General features: G+C 41.8%; 1 protein-coding gene across 1 annotated transcript in view; it reads right to left on the bottom strand.

Annotated features, from left to right (window-relative positions):
* LOC124254105 (doublecortin domain-containing protein 1-like) overlaps positions 1–18,725 on the bottom strand; it is a 62,899-nt gene that overhangs the window by 36,721 nt on the left and 7,453 nt on the right. Inside the window, exons 8-17 of the mRNA XM_046687977.1 lie at positions 17,762–17,855; positions 17,298–17,464; positions 16,798–16,893; positions 15,788–15,877; positions 15,043–15,129; positions 14,240–14,341; positions 11,215–11,389; positions 10,627–10,735; positions 9,725–9,869; positions 2,439–2,624 (exon numbers count right to left, since the gene is read on the bottom strand). Coding sequence (XP_046543933.1) covers positions 2,439–2,624; positions 9,725–9,869; positions 10,627–10,735; positions 11,215–11,389; positions 14,240–14,341; positions 15,043–15,129; positions 15,788–15,877; positions 16,798–16,893; positions 17,298–17,464; positions 17,762–17,855 — 1,251 coding nt within the window. The remainder of the gene's footprint in view (positions 1–2,438; positions 2,625–9,724; positions 9,870–10,626; positions 10,736–11,214; positions 11,390–14,239; positions 14,342–15,042; positions 15,130–15,787; positions 15,878–16,797; positions 16,894–17,297; positions 17,465–17,761; positions 17,856–18,725) is intronic.

The raw sequence follows: 18,725 nt of genomic DNA, 5'->3' as shown, positions 1-18,725 counted from the left end.
TACTGTGTCATGTGTCATACTCAGTCACACTGTCATGTGTCATACTGTGTCATCATCAGTCATACTGTGTCATCATCAGTCATAATGTGTCATGTGTCATACTGTGTCACATTCAGTCATACTGTGTCATATGTTGTCACTGTGTTATGCTGTCACGTCATTTCATACTGTGTCATCACATGTTCAGTAATGTCATACTGGATCATGCTCTATAATGTCATGTCATACTGGATCATGCTCTGTAATGTCATACTGGATCATGCTCTGTAGTGTCATACTGGATCATGCTCTGTAATGGCATGCCATACTGGATCATACTTTGTAATGTCATGTCATACTGTGTCATGCTCTGTAATGTCACACTGGATCATGCTCTGTAATGTCATACTGGATCATGCTCTGTAATGTCATGTCATATTCTGGATCATGCTCTGTAATGTCATACTGGATCATGCTCTGTAATGTCATACTGGATCATGCTCTGTAATGTCATACTGGATCATGCTCTGTAATGTCATACTGGATCATGCTCTGTAATGTCATACTGGATCATGCTCTGTAATGTCATGTCATGCTCTGTAATGTCATACTGTGTCATGCTCTGTAATGTCATACTGGATCATGCTCTGTAATGTCATGTCATACTGGATCATGCTCTGTAATGTCATACTGGATCATGCTCTGTAATGTCATGTCATACTGCTCTGTAATGTCATACTGGATCATCATATGTAATGTCATACTGGATCATGCTCTGTAATGTCATACTGGATCATGCTCTGTAATGTCATACTGGATCATGTTCAGTAATGTCATGTCATACTGGATCATGCTCTGTAATGTCATACTGTGTCATGCTCTGTAATGTCATACATTGATCATGCTCTGTAATGTCATGTCATACTGGATCATGCTCTGTAATGTCATACTGGATCATGCTCTGTAATGTCATACTGGATCATGCTCTGTAATGTCATACTGGATCATGCTCTGTAATGTCATATCATGCTTGATCATACTCTGTAATGTCATACTGGATCATGCTCTGTAATGTCATACTCTGTAATGTCATACTGCATCATGCTCTGTAATGTCATACTGGATCATGCTCTGTAATGTCATACTGGATCATGTTCAGTAATGTCATGTCACACTGGATCATGCTCTGTAATGTCATACTGGATCATACTCTGTAACGTCATACTGGATCATACTCTGTAATGTCATACTGGATCATGCTCTGTAATGTCATACTGGATCATGTTCAGTAATGTCATGTCACACTGGATCATGCTCTGTAATGTCATGTCATATTGTGTCATGCTCTGTAATGTCATACTGGATCATGCTCTGTAATGTCATACTGGATCATGCTCTGTAATGTCATACTGGATCATGCTCTGTAATGTCATACTGGATCATGCTCTGTAATGTCATACTGGATCATGCTCTGTAATGTCATGTCATACTGTGTCATGCTCTGTAATGTCATACTGGATCATGCTCTGTAATGTCATGTCATACTGGATCATGCTCTGTAATGTCATACTGGATCATGCTCTGTAGTGTCATGTCATACTTTGTAATGCCATACTGGATCATCATATGTAATGTCATACTGGATCATGCTCTGTAATGTCATACTGGATCATGCTCAGTAATGTCATACTGGATCATGTTCAGTAATGTCATGTCATACCGGATCATGCTTTGTAAAGTCATACTGTGTCATGCTCTGCAATGTCATACTTGATCATGCTCTGTAATGTCATGTCATACTGGAACATGCTCTGTAATGTCATACTGGATCACGCTCTGTAGTGTCATACTGGATCATGCTCTGTAATGTCATACTGGATCATGCTCTGTAATGTCATGTCATGCTTGATCATACTCTGTAATGTCATACTGGATCATGCTCTGTAATGTCATACTCTGTAATGTCATACTGCATCATGCTCTGTAATGTCATACTGGATCATGCTCTGTAATGTCATACTGGATCATGTTCAGTAATGTCATGTCACACTGGATCATGCTCTGTAATGTCATACTGGATCATACTCTGTAATGTCATACTGGATCATACTCTCTAATGTCATACTGGATCATACTCTGTAATGTCATACTGGATCATGTTCAGTAATGTCATGTCACACTGGATCATGCTCTGTAATGTCATACTGTATCATGCTCTGTAATGTCATACTGGATCATACTCTGTAATGTCATACTGGATCATACTCTGTAATGTCATACTGGATCATACTCTGTAATGTCATACTGGATGATACTCTGTAATGTCATACTGGATCATGCTCTGTAATGTCATGTCATACTGTGTCATATCACATCATACTGTGTCCTGTTCTGTCATACTGTATCATGTCATTTCATACTGGGTCATGTTGTCCTACATCTAAACAGAAGAAACTGACCACAGATGCAATGGTGGCATCCGTCGTAAACTTCCACATCTGGTTGGGGTTCTGTGCCATTTTCTTCTGCAGAGTGACAACTTGTCCCTCGATCTCTGCATCTCGGTCAAAGAGACGTCCCTTCACTGACGTGTCCGACACCCCGAGACACAGCTGAGGCATGAACTTACAGATGATGTAGCCGGACTGTGGGAACAATCACAACAATCATTGTAGCATGTATTGTCATCGTGTTACTGTAAGTGAGGTGAGGTGAAATCGGGTTTTACGTCATGCTTGAGAATATTTCGCTCATATGACGACGTGCATGCGTGTGTAGGTGTATGTGCTGGCTGCTTGTACTAGCCCAGACTTAAGTTGGTTTTATAGTGCTAGCCCACTGAGATACCATGCCGCAGTGAAGCATGAATACCCCACTCAGACACATTATACTGACTCCGAGCCGACCAGTCCTTGTTGTACCCATTAATGCCGAGCGCCAGACAGGGAGCAACAAGTACCAAATTTTAACGTCTTTTGGTATGTAGCGGTCGGGGATCGAACCCGCGACCTTCCGCTCTCCGGGCGGACGCTCTAACCACTACACCACGGAGGCGGTCGTTACTGTAAGTACTCATTATATCTGTGTCAAAAAATGTAATTTTGGAATAAAATTGATATTTTATACTTATCCTGACTCATGCTCTTTTGCTTGTCTTCTTCTCTTGCTAACATAGTGGAACACTTGTATCTCCCTAATTGAAGCTCCCTTCAATTTAAAATCACTAATTAGTATTCACCACGAGTAGTACCTCCCTTCCACAAGCTGAACGAGGGCTTCACCTCTACCCATGTGCCTCACTCTCCCTCATATACTGAGCCCAACATTTGAATTTACAGGGAAATCCAAAGTGTTATGTGGGAGGATGGGAGGGCTGACCTCATGAGTCAGGATAAGTATAAAATATCAATTTTATTCCAAAAATTACATATTTTTCCTTATCCTGACTCATGCTCTTTTGCTTGTAGAATCCTACAGAACGGAGGTGGGAATATCTAATACTTTGGATTTTAATAATTAGTGATTTGAACTGTGATGATTGTAATAACCCTATGGGAACTTCATAAAGGCACTGAACTGATGAATTCCTGCTGCTAACTTATCAGCTGCCATATAAAGGTTATTACCATGTACTTATTATGATAAAGTATATATAACATTAATACAATGCTTAAGACTAATACACTTAAGCTTGTTAATATGCTAGTATAAACTCCTTAGAGTTTGTTAGCTAAAATACTTTAAGATATAAACATAGTACTAAGCTTAAGATATGATTAAACTTAAGCTAATTATATAATAGCAAACTCTTTAGAGTTTGTTAGTTAATATACTTATATGATATAGATATAATGCTGAGCTTAAGATATGAATAATCTTTAGCTACATATATAATAGCAAAAACTCTGTAGAGTTTGTTAGCTAATATATTTTATAATATGAGTATAGTACTGTGCTTAAGCTATAATTAACTTAAGCTACATATATAATAGCCAAACTCTGTAGAGTTTGTTAGCTAATATATTTTTATAATATTAGTATAGTACTGAGCTTAAGATATAATTAACTTAAGCTACATATATATAGCAAAACTCTGTAGGGTTTTGTTAGCTAATATATTTTTACAATATGAGTATAGTAGTGTGCTTAAGATATAATTAACTTAAGCTACATATATAATAGCAAAACCTCAGAGAGTTTGTTAGCTAATATATTTTACAATATGAGTATAGTAGTGTGCTTAAGATATAATGAACTTAAGCTACATATATAATAGCAAAACTCCGTAGAGTTTGTTAGCTAATATATTTTACAATATGAGTATAGTATTGTGCTTAAGATATAATTAACTTAAGCTACATATATAATAGCCAAAAAACTCTGTAGAGTTTATTAGCTAATATGTTTATAATGTAACCATAGTACTAGCTTAAGATAAGATTAGACTTAAGCTAAATGTATATAGCAAAATAAACTCCTTAGAGTTTATTAACTAATATACTTTTTTATGTTAAAAACATAGTACTGAGCTTAAGATATTTAAACTTAAGCTATATATATATAATAACAAAACTCTGTCGAAGTTTTGTTAGCTAATACCTTTATAATGTAAACATACTGCTTAAGATATGATGAAACTTAAGCTAATTGTATAATAGCGAAAACAACCCTTTAGAGTTTGTTAGCTAAAATACTTATATGATATAAACCTAGTATTGAGCTTATGAAGGAAAACTTAAGCTACATATATAATAGCAAGAACTCCGTAGAGTTTGTTAGCTAATACATGTTATAATGTAACCATAAAGCTTAAAATATGATGAAACTTAAGCGAAATATATAATAGCAAAAAACCCTTTTTTAGAGTTTTGATAGCTAATATACCTATATGATATAAACATAGTACTGCTTTTAAGATATGAATAAGCTTTGGTTACATATATAATAGCTAAAACTCTGTAGAGTTTGTTAGCTAATACATGTTATAATATAACCATATTGCTTAGAAATATGATGACACTTAAGCCAAATAGCAAAAAACTCTTTAGAGTTTGTTAGCTAATCTACTTATATGATATAAACATAGTACTAAGCTTAAGATATGAATAAGCTTAAGCTACCTATATAATAGCAAAACTCCTTAGAGTTTGTTAGCTAATATATTTTAATAATATGAGTATAGTACTATGCTTAAGGTATAATTAGCTTAAATTACCTATATAATAGTAAAACTCCGTAGAGTTTGTTAGCTTAATTAACTTAAGCTACGTATAAAATAGCCAAAAACTCTGTAGAGTTTGTTAGCTAATGCAATTATCATGTTACCATAGTATTACTCTTAAGATATGAATAACTTAAGGTAAATATATATAATAACAAACTCTGTAGAGTTGTTAACTTATATATTGTATGATGTAATAATCATAGTACTGTGATGATAAAAGGAACTTAAGTAAATTATATATAGCATGAAGCTATTTAGTATTGTTATAAGATAAGTAAAAATCTGTTAGATTGACTTATCTTCTCCGAGGAACTGTCAGCTGTTGTGCGAGGACCATGGGATCGAATTGGTGTATACCTGAGACGTCCTCGGTGGTGATATCTCTCAGATAATGGTTTGCAACCACCATATCGGATTTCCAGAAATAAACCCTCCATTATTTCAATCACATTTGTGTAGAACAATTGTAGAAGTTAGCGCTCTAATATCATGAGTATTAAGCTCATGGAGGGTCGGAATAGGTCCATCCGCATATGCACGTAGTATGACAGTTCTGATCCAAACGGAGATATAGTACATGAGACTTCACTCTGCGTAAGTTGATGATAGAGGAAATAATCTGTTGCATTTTTCCTCCTGTTTGGTTCGGTGGAGATAAATTTACAGTGCTCTTGCTGGCCATCGTGATAGAATCATCGTATCATGGGGTCCAAGTATGTCATCCAGGCGTATTCATAAACCTCACTTGTGAGGTGTTGGAGCACTATATTCATATCCCCAGGTTGGGCGTGAAACTTCCGTTTTATTCTCCAAACAGAAGCTTAGTAGGTTTACTAACCATCTAGTTGTGTTAGTCGCTTGATGAAATTCAGCTGTAGTCTGAAACGCTGTGGATTTAGATCCACTTGTATCTTCGCCTAGGTAATTCGCCGCTAAGTCCTTGACGATGTAGGTGCACAACCAGGTGTGTCTGTCCTCGCTGAACTTTATGTAAAATCGCCTGACTGCCGATCCTCGCCTTAACTTGACAGGGGAGGTCTCTAACTTGAAGAAGGCAGTCTAATCATGAATGTTCAGGTTAACTGGACTGTAATGAGGCTTGCTCGCTCACTGATATATAGTTGTCACTTGTGACGTAAGTCTTGAACTGTGAATTGAGATCGACCTCATGTAGGTCGTTGTCCCTCAAGCGTCCAATCAGAACAAGGCATTTTGATTCTGTATAATACCCGCCAGATGTCACCGTGTAGCGGAAAAACCCACCTTGAATAAATTCTTGTCGCCGCTGATATTAGCATAAACGCCGGTCTTCACCGTGAGCTTCCCGGTTATCCGGAGTGACCACGCATTTCGAGGGTTAATGGTAACCGCTACGAAACCTCCGCCCGAAATATCTCGCCTGTAATTTTATGCTGGGTAGGTTATTTTCCTGGTTGTCGGAAAGTAATTTCAGTTTTGAATATAATTCGACTTCCTTCTATATATGGGTACAAACAACTTGCAAGTTGTGAGCTTGTAGACTGTATACATGAATGTATCGCCATAATTGTAGAATTAACATTGAACTTGTTGTCCATATTTCTTCTCAGAAACTTTGACGATTAAGAGTTATACTCGCTGTAACAAGGCTGCTGTTCAATTTCGATATTGAATTGTCTGCAGATATGCGAATGGTCACGCATGTAGATAATCGTGATCGCCGTCCGGGATTGCATATTAGCAATTTATACGAATAGTTGATTTCTGTGAAGATCTATGAAATGTCGCTGACTAAATAATACAGCGACGCTCTGTGTTGTAAATAGCCTGAACAATTATCTTCGCAGAGGCTTATAGATCGCATCTGGCATACAGTTGATAATCAACTTATGCGACGCCTTGAACGGACTGACGAGTAGCTATATATGACGAAAGTGGCTAGTATATAGAAACCTTTGAGGAGACTTCCTCGGTGAACGCCGGAGACTTCACAAGTTCTCAAGGCATCCCTTCTAGATCTTCTGGGTGAAGTAGACTTGAGCCACTTTAGCCTTCGCCATCATCGGAAGGTATCGAAGTCAAAGCCCGATTAGTATATATATATATATATATATAAATATATATATATATGAGCTTTGCTTCATTAACAGCCTCTGTGTTTAACAGGATGTGGATCGGTGAAGCCGCTTGCCTAAGTAGGGTCAGATGGATCATCTTATCATTTTCAGAAGTCGGTTACTGAAGTCTGGTGATAAGTGTCTAATTGATCGCTCTAGATCTATTTAGGCCAGCTTAACATACGCCTCGCCATGGATTCAACAGAACCAATATACCATTGTAGTTCTTATACTTGATATCGATGATCAACTTGTCTATGGGTTGATCTTCTCGGAGACTTGTGAGGGGAACGTTGATAGTTTCGCGAAGCTCTTGTATAGTCCCTCGATGTCCTTCTAGATGATGATGATCTGGATTCAGGTGTCCTTTGCGCATGCCTTCGCTAAGCTTCCTCTGCGTCCGGTCCGGGGGAACGACGATATGACCTTCGCGAAGGCTTCCGTGATGTCTGATGGTCCGAGTCCACATCTAGGGATGAAACCGCATATGGTGATGATCTATCCTGCCTTCGCGAAGTCCTTCGCGAAGGCTGTACATCTAGGTCCTTCCCGCCTTCGCGAAGGCTGTACATCTAGGTCCTTCGTCAAGGTGGTCCGTGACTTCCTTCGCGAAGGTGACATCGTCCTGGCTGCTACGTTGACGGGGGTGCCTCTGGGGTGCTGTCTACGTTGGAGCCTTCGCGAAGGCTCGGTCCCTGCTTATGCAGTCTGTAGTGGTCCTCCATCATGGTCATAATTTGCCGCATCAGGTCCTCAGGGATGGTCTGCGACGAGGTCGTCGGTGCCTTATCTGCGGTGTTAATGGAGGGGTCCACAGGAAAATCGTCCGACATCAGTGTAGAGGCATCAGGCTGCATGGTGATCTCTGCTGATGTCGTTGTAGCTGTCACCGGTCGCTTCTTGTATGCGACGGGGATGATGATCAGCTGATCATCGTAGAGGTCCAGGTCATCGGCTGGAACAATCTCGCTGAGAAAGTCCTAGTAGACTTCGCTGATTTTCCTCAGAGGTCGACGCTGCCCTGGGTGTGCGACGCCTCGCGCTGAGTGTTGGTAATGATGGGACCCTCAGGACGCATCATCGAATATCAGCGCTGGTACATCAGGCTGCATGCTGATCTGTGCCGACATCGGTCAATCTTTTGATGTACATCAGGTATGATGATCGGCTGATCATCATACAGGCCCAAAACTGCGATGGGAACGATCTCGGCTGTTGAGATGTAGTAGAAAACCCTCTAGTCTTCTGCTGCGACGATGGGATGTCTGGGGAAGCAGGATGCTTCTTGGAGATGGCGGACTACGTCCCACACCTCTCCACCACTCTAGCGGAACACCACACGGGAGGGGAGTCGGCCAACAGCAGTAGACTGGCGAGGGGTTCCGTGTATCAGTCATACTAGACTCTGCATACGCACCTATCTGCTGTGCGTACAAACGCGAAAGTAAATATTAATAAAAGGTAGAATTGGATAAATTAGTACCGCGAACTGCAATGTGAATATAATGAACATGGCGCCGCATATCATATAAAAGGTGGATCAGCAGCAGCATACAAAACGTAATCTGCAATAGTACAGAATTTTCATCAACGTAATCCACTGAAACAAACACGGGCGTCCCGTGAATAAACTGTAGAAAACGACTAAATATCAATATATAATCGTTGAAGGATACTAGCTAAACCTCTATAGATGTCTATACGAGGTAACTAACTAAATATAATTCAAAGGATATAGTGTGTCGGAGACACAGGCGCTCTCACGCCCAGCTCACTGGGCTTAAGAAGGAGAGAGTGAGGCACATGGGTAGAGGGGGCTCCTCTCGCGCCCGCTTGTGGAAGGGAGGTAACTCGTGGTGAATACTAATTAGTGATTTTAAATTGAAGGGAGCTTCAATTAGGGAGATACAAGTGTTCCACTATGTTCGCAAGAAGAAGAAGACAAGCAAAAAGAGCATGAGTCAGGATAAGGAAAAAATTCAATCCCAGTTGAAGTTCCATCTTGTGCTATGTCTCACATTTCGACTGACTGACTGAGTTTGGTTTTACGCTGCTTTTAGCAATATTCCAGCTACATCACGGCGGGGGAACACCAGAAATGGGCTTCACACATTGTACCCATGTGGGGATTCGAACCCGGGTCTTCGGCGTGACGAGCCAACGCTTTAACCACTAGGCTACCCCACCACCCCTCTCACGTTTCGAGCTAAAGTTGACGACAATGTTTAGATTACATAAAAATAAACACAACCATCATCAAATATGTATTAAACAGAGAGGGATAGACTACATGAGGGCGAAATGCTACTCAGGAAGTTCTTCTGAAAATTGTAAGTGGAAAATTGATTTTGTAAACATTTTCAGAAACATACTATGATCAGTGTCATGAACAGCATGTTAACAGAAACACCAGCAGCATCCTGACCTTATGTAGCAGGTAGTAACCTCGTTCATCAACCTCGGCGCACTCCGTCATCCACTTGATCTTGTCTGGGTCCTGCATCATCAAATCAGCCATCGCAGACTCGTACATCACAGGGAAGCCAATCGTCGCATCCCACTGGCCGTGTCTGAATCACAGAGGAATACTACCTTCCTTAGAACTGTAGATACAATACTTATAACAAATTTAAACTTGGAATATACCTCTTTCCTACTACAGAAGCTACCAGACATAAAACAAGCGCTACACACATGTACTACCATACTTACCACTACATATACTACCACAAGTACTACAAGTATTACCCTGGAACATACTACTTTCCTTCCTACAGTTATCGTGGTGTTGACTTACTAGAAACTGAAACTAACCACCCATCCATGTATTCTCCCACACAGTGATGTTCCATTTCTGTCAGTATTTACAAACTCTGGAATTTTATTTTTTTTGTTGTTGTTTTTTAATACTGTACTGAGTTCATATTCCAGCTATGGGACCCGTGAAGGTCCGGGTTCGAATTGGTCTTCAGCAACCCATGCTTGTCATAAGAGGTGACTAATCGGATCGGGTGGTCAGGCTTGTTGACTTGGTCGACACATATCATCGTATCCCAATTGCGTAGAACGATGCTCATGATGTTGATCACTGGATTGTCTGGTCCAGACTTGGTTATTCATAGATGCCGCCATATAGCTGGAATATTGCTGAGTGCGGCGTTAACAACATACCAAAGCAACCAAATCCGGCTATGTGATTGCAGTATGTAAAAAAGTCAAGTCTGGACCAGACAATCCAGTGACTGACATCATGAGCTTCAATCTACACAATTAGGATACAATGACGACTATTCAAAACCCTGACCTTCAGAGGAATGGTCTACTTACTCGTCCATGGCCTGGGTGTCCTCCTGCATCAGCTGTTCACGCACAACGTGGGTGGCGCCTTCGACCTCCAGCTTGGTGGCCTTGTCAAAGAAAGCCTCCACACAGTAGGCTGCGGAGAGGATACAATAACTTGATAAATTATCTTGATACAATAGCTTGATACAATAACTTGTTCATGACGTACAAAATAGACAACAAAATATACAGTGAGGTCTGGTCTGGAAGTGAGAGGGACCCTGTCCATGTATACTAAACGGTTCATAGTTCAAGACAAGTGCCAAGATTCAAGCTATAGAGAAGATCCTTTAGTTTGACTCTTCTAGTTGGGTGTTTGTATTCCATTGTTAGCAGGGGACTCATGATATCAAACTTTGGTTTGACCTGCTGTAATCATGCTGACTTGGAGAATGTTCACTCACCTGTACATCGGAATTATTACACAAGCCATAGAGAAACTCAACATATTCCTTAAGTGCTTTAACGTGATGTGTCAGAGCAGGTACTGATGCTTTGAAGGCTTGAGAATGCTAAGGACCAAATCTGTCAGAGTTACTAAGGAAGAGTTTGGGCTGTTTGGGATGTACTCACTGAAGGAGCAGATGTAGGCCTCCCCGTACGACACCCACACCTCCTGTTCCGTCTCCAGGGACAACACGTTAGTGATCTCGCGGCCATACTTGTCATACAGCCTTTGGGCGACAGCATTCAGTTTTGGGTTGACTCCTCCTGACGACCAGTACCCTGTAGACAGCTCATCCAGCAACTGTAGGTACCAGAAGATGCACATAAACATTCATAAAATCCTTAAACACAGATCCCTGATACTATATGTACCAGCTGATCTGTACACACTTCAGTGAAACAATCCGTCAAGAGTTCATCCAGCAACTGCAGACATCAGGGTACTCAACCTTGAACAGTCTGCAGCTAGGGGGAAACAATACAGCTAGGTCATATGAGATTGTTCATCGTGTGAAACAATACAGCTAGGTCATATGAGATTGTTCATCGTGTGAAACAATACAGCAAGGTCATATGAGATTGTTCATCGTGGTGAAACAATACAGCAAGGTCATGTGAGATTGTTCATCGTGTGAAACAATACAGCAAGGTCATATGAGATTGTTCATCGTGTGAAACAATACAGCAAGGTCATATGAGTACTTTTGTACTCCCATGGATCCACCACTGGATATATCATTACTACTACACTCCCATGGATCCACCACTGGTTATATCATTACTACTGCACTCTGGATCCACCACTGGTTATATCATTACTACTGCACTCTCATGGATCCACCACTGGTTATATCATTACTACTGTACTCCCATGGATCCACCACTGGTTATATCATTACTACTGCACTCTCATGGATCCACCACTGGCTATATCATTACAACTGTACTCCCATGGATCCACCACTGGTTATATCATTACTACTGCACTCTCATGGATCCACCACTGGCTATATCATTACAACTGTACTCCCATGGATCCACCATTGGTTATATCATTACTACTACGCTCCCATGGATCCACCACTGGTTGTATCATTACTACTACGCTCCCATGGATCCACCACTGGTTATATCATTACTACTACTCTCCCATGGATCCACCACTGGATATATCATTACTACTGTACTCCCATGGATCCACCACTGGTTATATCATTACTACTGCGCTCCCATGGATCCACCACTGGTTATATCATTACTACTGCGCTCCCATGGATCCACCACTGGTTATATCATTACTACTGCACTCCCATGGATCCACCACTGGTTATATCATTACTACTGCACTCCCATGGATCCACCACTGGCTATATCATTACTACTGTACTCCCATGGATCCACCACTGGTTATATCATTACTACTACACTCCCATGGATCCACCACTGGATATATCATTACTACTGCACTCCCATGGATCCACCACTGGTTATATCATTACTACTGCACTCCCATGGATCCACCACTGGATATATCATTACTACTGCACTCCCATGGATCCACCACTGGTTATATCATTACTACTGCACTCCCATGGATCCACCACTGGATATATCATTACTACTACTCTCCCATGGATCCACCACTGGTTATATCATTACTACTACACTCCCATGGATCCACCACTGGTTATATCATATCATTACTACACTCCCATGGATCCACCACTGGATATATCATTACTACTACTCCCATGGATCCACCACTGGTTATATCATTACTACTACTACTGGCTCCATGGATCCACCACTGGTTATATCATTACTACTGCGCTCCCATGGATCCACCACTGGTTATATCATTACTACTACTCTCCCATGGATCCACCACTGGCTATATCATTACAACTGTACTCCCATGGATCCACCACTGGATATATCATTACTACTCCACTCCCATGGATCCACCACTGGATATATCATTACTACTGCACTCCCATGGATCCACCACTGGATATATCATTACTAAATTGAAGGCTCCCATGGATCCACCACTGGTTATATCATTACTACTGCACTCCCATGGATCCACCACTGGATATATCATTACTACTACTCTCCCATGGATCCACCACTGGTTATATCATTACTACTACACTCCCATGGATCCACCACTGGTTATATCATTACTACTGCACTCCCATGGATCCACCACTGGTTATATCATTACTACTGCACTCCCATGGATCCACCACTGGTTATATCATTACTACTGCACTCCCATGGATCCACCACTGGTTATATCATTACTACTGCGCTCCCATGGATCCACCACTGGTTATATCATTACTGCTACACTCCTATGGATCCACCACTGGTTATATCATTACTACTACACTCCCATGGATCCACCACTGGTTATATCATTACTACAACATTCCCATGGATCCACCACTGGTTATATCATTACTGCCCCTCTACCATGGATCCACCACTGGTTATATCATTACTACTGTACTCCCATGGATCCACCACTGGTTATATCATTACTACTGCACTCCCATGGATCCACCACTGGTTATATCATTACTACTACGCTCCCATGGATCCACCACTGGTTGTATCATTACTACTACTCCCATTGCTCCATGGATCCACCACTGGTTGTATCATTACTGCTACACTCCCATGGATCCACCACTGGTTATATCATTACTGCTGCACTCCCATGGATCCACCACTGGTTATATCATTACTACTACACTCCCATGGATCCACCACTGGTTATATCATTACTACTACATTTCCATGGATCCACCACTGGTTGTATCATTACTACTGCACTCCCATGGATCCACCACTGGTTATATCATTACTAATACACTCCCATGGATCCACCACTGGTTAAATCATTGCTACTACACTCCCATGGATCCACCACTGGATATATCATTACTACTGCACTCCCATGGATCCACCACTGGATATATAATTACTACTGCACTCCCATGGATCCACCACTGGTTATATCATTACTGCTGCACTCCCATGGATCTACCACTGGTTACATCATTACTACTCCAATGGTCAACCCAACTAATGCTACCAGTAATGGTAGACCTTGATAGGTTTTCAGATTCTGAGTTGAACTTACCCTGGCCATTAGTTTAGGAGGGTCGTGTCCAATCCCCTTCAGCGCACCTCTCAGGTTGAAGAAGAAGTTCTGGGCCCCTTCCGACATGCCGTTCTCATACACCTGTAACAAGACATGACGCCAATAAGCAGATGGAGATGGAAACACGAAAACTACATGAAGTCATCGTCTGAATGTTTGGAGCATCCACACTTAACACAGCAGGAAGAACATGAAGGTTATTTAATTTACAACAAGCCTCTGTGATCAGAGACACTAAAACTACATGAAGTCATCTTCTGAATGCTTGGAGCATCCACAGTTAACACAGCAGGAAGAACATGGAGGTTATTTAATGTACAACAAGCCTCTGTGATCAGAGACACTAAAACTACATGAAGTCATCGTCTGAATGTTTGGAGCATCCACACTTAACACAGCAGGAAGAACATGGAGGTTATTTAATGTACAACAAGCCTCTGTGATCAGAGACACTAAAACTACATGAAGTCATCGTCTGAATGCTTGGAGCATCTACAGTTAACGCAGCAGGAAGAACATGGAGGTTATTTAATGTACAACAAGCCTCTGTGATCAGAGACACTAAAACTACATGAAGTCATCGTCTGAATGCTTGGAGCATCCACAGTTAACGCAGCAGGAAGAACATGGAGGTTATTTAATGTACAACAAGCTTCTGTGATCAGAGACACTAAAACTACATGAAGTCATCTTCTGAATGCTTGGAGCATCCACACTTAACACAGCAGGAAGAACATGGAGGTTATTTAATGTACAACACCTCTGTGATCAGAGACACTGACCTTGAGTTTGAGTCCCTTGGTGCCGACAAGCCTGTCATCCACGTTCAGTTCCTGTATGTGCGACATCTTGTACATCGCTCCCATAGACTGTACCAACATATAATAGATCAGTGAACAGCTGTGCTCTGCTGAACATACTTTATGCAATCTGTCATTTCTCAGCAGAGATACGTAGTAACCAGAGTTACGTAGTGTCTTGAGTTACATAGTAACCACAGTTACACAGTGTCCAGAGTTACACAGCAACCAGAGTTACGTAGTGTCCTGAGTTACACAGCAACCAGAGTTACGTAGTGTCCTGAGTTACATAGTGTCCAGTGTTACACAGCAACCAGAGTTACGTAGCGTCCTGAGTTACGTAGTGTCCAGAGTTACACAGCAACCAGAGTTACGTAGTGTCCTGAGTTACACAGTGTCCAGAGTTACACAGCAACCAGAGTTACGTAGTATCCTGAGTTACGTAGCGTCCAGAGTTACACAGCAACCAGAATTATCCTGAGTTACGTAGCGTCCAGAGTTACACAGCAACCAGAACTACGTACTGTTCTTAATTACGTAGCGTCCAGAGTTACACAGCAACCAGAGTTACGTAGTGTCCAGAGTTACACAGCAACCAGAATTACATAGTGTCCAGAGTTACGTAGTGTCCAGAGTTATGTAGTGACCAAAGTACTGTAAGGTCCTGAGTAACAGAGTTACGCAGGATCTAAAGTACTGTAGTGTCCCGAGTCACACAATTCCTTACCCCCTCCTTCTCCCGCTCAGCCTCCAGGGCATCCAGCTTTACCTTCAGCCTCGACAGTGTTTTCGTCAGCTTGTCAATATCCTCATCAGCCTGGAGAAACCACACACATACAGTATTCAGTATCCCTACTGGAAATATTTCATTAATTTGGAAATATATTATTAGAATATTTTTTGTCACTCACAAAACACAATAACCTGATGGTCAGGTGAGCTAACAAATCACAATAACCTGAGGGTCAGGTGAGCTAACGAAACAATAACCTAAGGGTCAGGTGAGCTAACGAAACAATAACCTAAGGGTCAGGTGGGCTAACCAAACAATAACCTAAGGGTCAGGTGGGCTAACCAAACAATAACCTAAGGGTCAGGTGGGCTAACGAAACAATAACCTAAGGGTCAGGTGGGCTAACAAAACAATAACCTAAGGGTCAGGTGGGCTAACGAAACAATAACCTAAGGGTCAGGTGGGCTAACGAAACAATAACCTAAGGGTCAGGTGGGCTAACGAAACAATAACCTAAGGGTCAGGTGGGCTAACGAAACAATAACCTAAGGGTCAGGTGGGCTAATGAAACAATAACCTAAGGGTCAGGTGGGCTTGCAACAGTCAATAACATGAGGGTCAGGTGAGTTTGGTTTTACGCCGCTTTCAGCAATATTCCAGCAATATCACGATGGGGAACACCAGAAATGGGCTTCACACATTGTACCCATGTGAGGAATCAAACCCGGGTCTTCGGCATGACGAGCGAAAGCTTTAACCACTAGGCTACCCCACCGCCCCAGAGGGACAGGTTAGCTAACAAAACAATAACCTAATGATGGGGCCAGAACAAGCCCTGAAACGTTGTACTCGAGAATAAAAAGAAGATGTAACCCAGAAAAAATCTCTATGTTCATCAAATATCATCTTCTAAAATGCCAATCAAGCATCTAATAACCTAAGAGTCGGGTGACGTAGCAAAACACACAGTCGATGTTTGGGATGAGCCTTGACTGTATACTCACGCTATCCAAGGCTTCATAGATTTGATCAGTAGTGAGAGACAAGATAGAAGCAACTGTCACTTTGTGCTTGTCTTCGTCACTCATTGCGTAATTAATCTGGAATTGGAAGAAACACAATGTCTAACAAACATCATTACATGCACTGACATGACTTTCAATTACATCTTTATGAGGTTGAGGGAAATGGCCCACCTCTCACATCACGGACCATTTCTCACATCACGGCCCACCTCTCACGTCACTAACCACCTCTCACATCACAGCCCACTTCTCACACCACGGACCACCTCTCACGCCACGGACCACCTCTTCACGGACCACCTCTCACGGCCACGCCCACCTCTCACGTCACGCCCCACCTCTCCCATCATGGCACACCTCTCACATCACGGCCCACATCTCACACATCACGGCCCACATCTCACGTCACGGAACACCTCTAACGTCACGGATCACCTCTCACATCACGCACATCACGGACCACCTCTCACGCTGCCTACCTCTGTCTTGTACTTCTTCACCTCCTTCAGCCGAGACTTGACGATGTGCTTGATGCTGGCAATGAAGTCGGCGGTGCCAGTGGGGCTGAAGCCCTCCCCCAACGAGACCCAGAGTGGCCCCATGACAGCGGTCCCTCCCTGCTGGAGACAGTCATCCAGAATAGGGGCTGCACACAAAAAATGCTTCATTAGTGTAGGGTATACTGGCCACACAATATTGTGTCCAATGCACTCTTCATCAATACCGGGTTGGCATTTAGACACCTAACATTTTGAAAGGGCTTGAAACTGACTTGCTATTTGGTATAAAAATTGCACTGATTTTGTAAAACTGTGTTAGTTTACGCAAAATAAATGTAGTGCTTTGTGTCTAAAGTGAAGTGCTGTCTAAAATCAAACAGCACTCGTTCTGGAGTTTTAGCATAACTGTTGTATTCCACACAGATGCCATGTTTCTGACGTACTTGCAGACAGATCGGTTATCTCATTGCCCTCCCAGTCATACAGGATCCGAGCGTGACTTCGGAGGTCCAGCTTGGCCGTGCAGGCAACAAGGAACTGAAATGTACAACACAGAAACTAACCAATCTCTGCCACCACATACAGCATGCTGATGATCACCTACAGCATAGCTGACACCACATACAACACAGGAACAACATATCCGATAAGTCGCTTTACAGCATATCTGATATCATTTTATAGCATAAATAATACCACTTAACAGCAATGCTGAAACAACTTTATAGCATAACCGATATTACTTAACACCATACCTGATATCATGTTACAGCATAGCCAATACCACTTTATAGCACAGCCGATACCACTTTATAGCAAAGCCGATACCACTTTATAGCATACCCAATAACACTTTATAGCATTACCGATATCATTTTATAGCCCAGCTGATAACATTTTATAGCACAGCCGATACCACTTTATACCACAGCTGATAGTTACCACTTTACACCACAGCAGATACCATTGTACAGCACAGCCGATACCACTTTATAGCATAGCCGATACCACTTTACAGCACAGCCGATACCACTTTACAGCATAGCCAATACCACTTTACAGCACAGCCGATACTTTACAGCACAGCCAATACCACTTTATAGCACAGATGATACCACTTTATAGCATACCCGATACCACTTTACAGCATAGCCAATACCACTTTACAGCACAGCCAATACCATTTTATAGAAAAGGCGATACCACTTTACAGCACAGCCGATTCCACTGACAACATAGCCGATACCACTTTACAGTACAGCCGATACCACTTTATAGCACAGCTGATTCCACTGACAACATAGCTGATACCACTGACAACATAGCCGATACCACTGACAACATAGCCGATACCACTGACAACATAGCCGATACCACTGACAACATAGCCGATTCCACTGACAACAT

This window comes from Haliotis rubra, unplaced genomic scaffold, assembly GCF_003918875.1.
Source record: "Haliotis rubra isolate DU_JTF1 unplaced genomic scaffold, ASM391887v1 Scf563, whole genome shotgun sequence".
Lineage (NCBI taxonomy): Eukaryota > Metazoa > Mollusca > Gastropoda > Lepetellida > Haliotidae > Haliotis > Haliotis rubra.
This window is presented reverse-complemented; position numbering and strand designations above follow the sequence as displayed.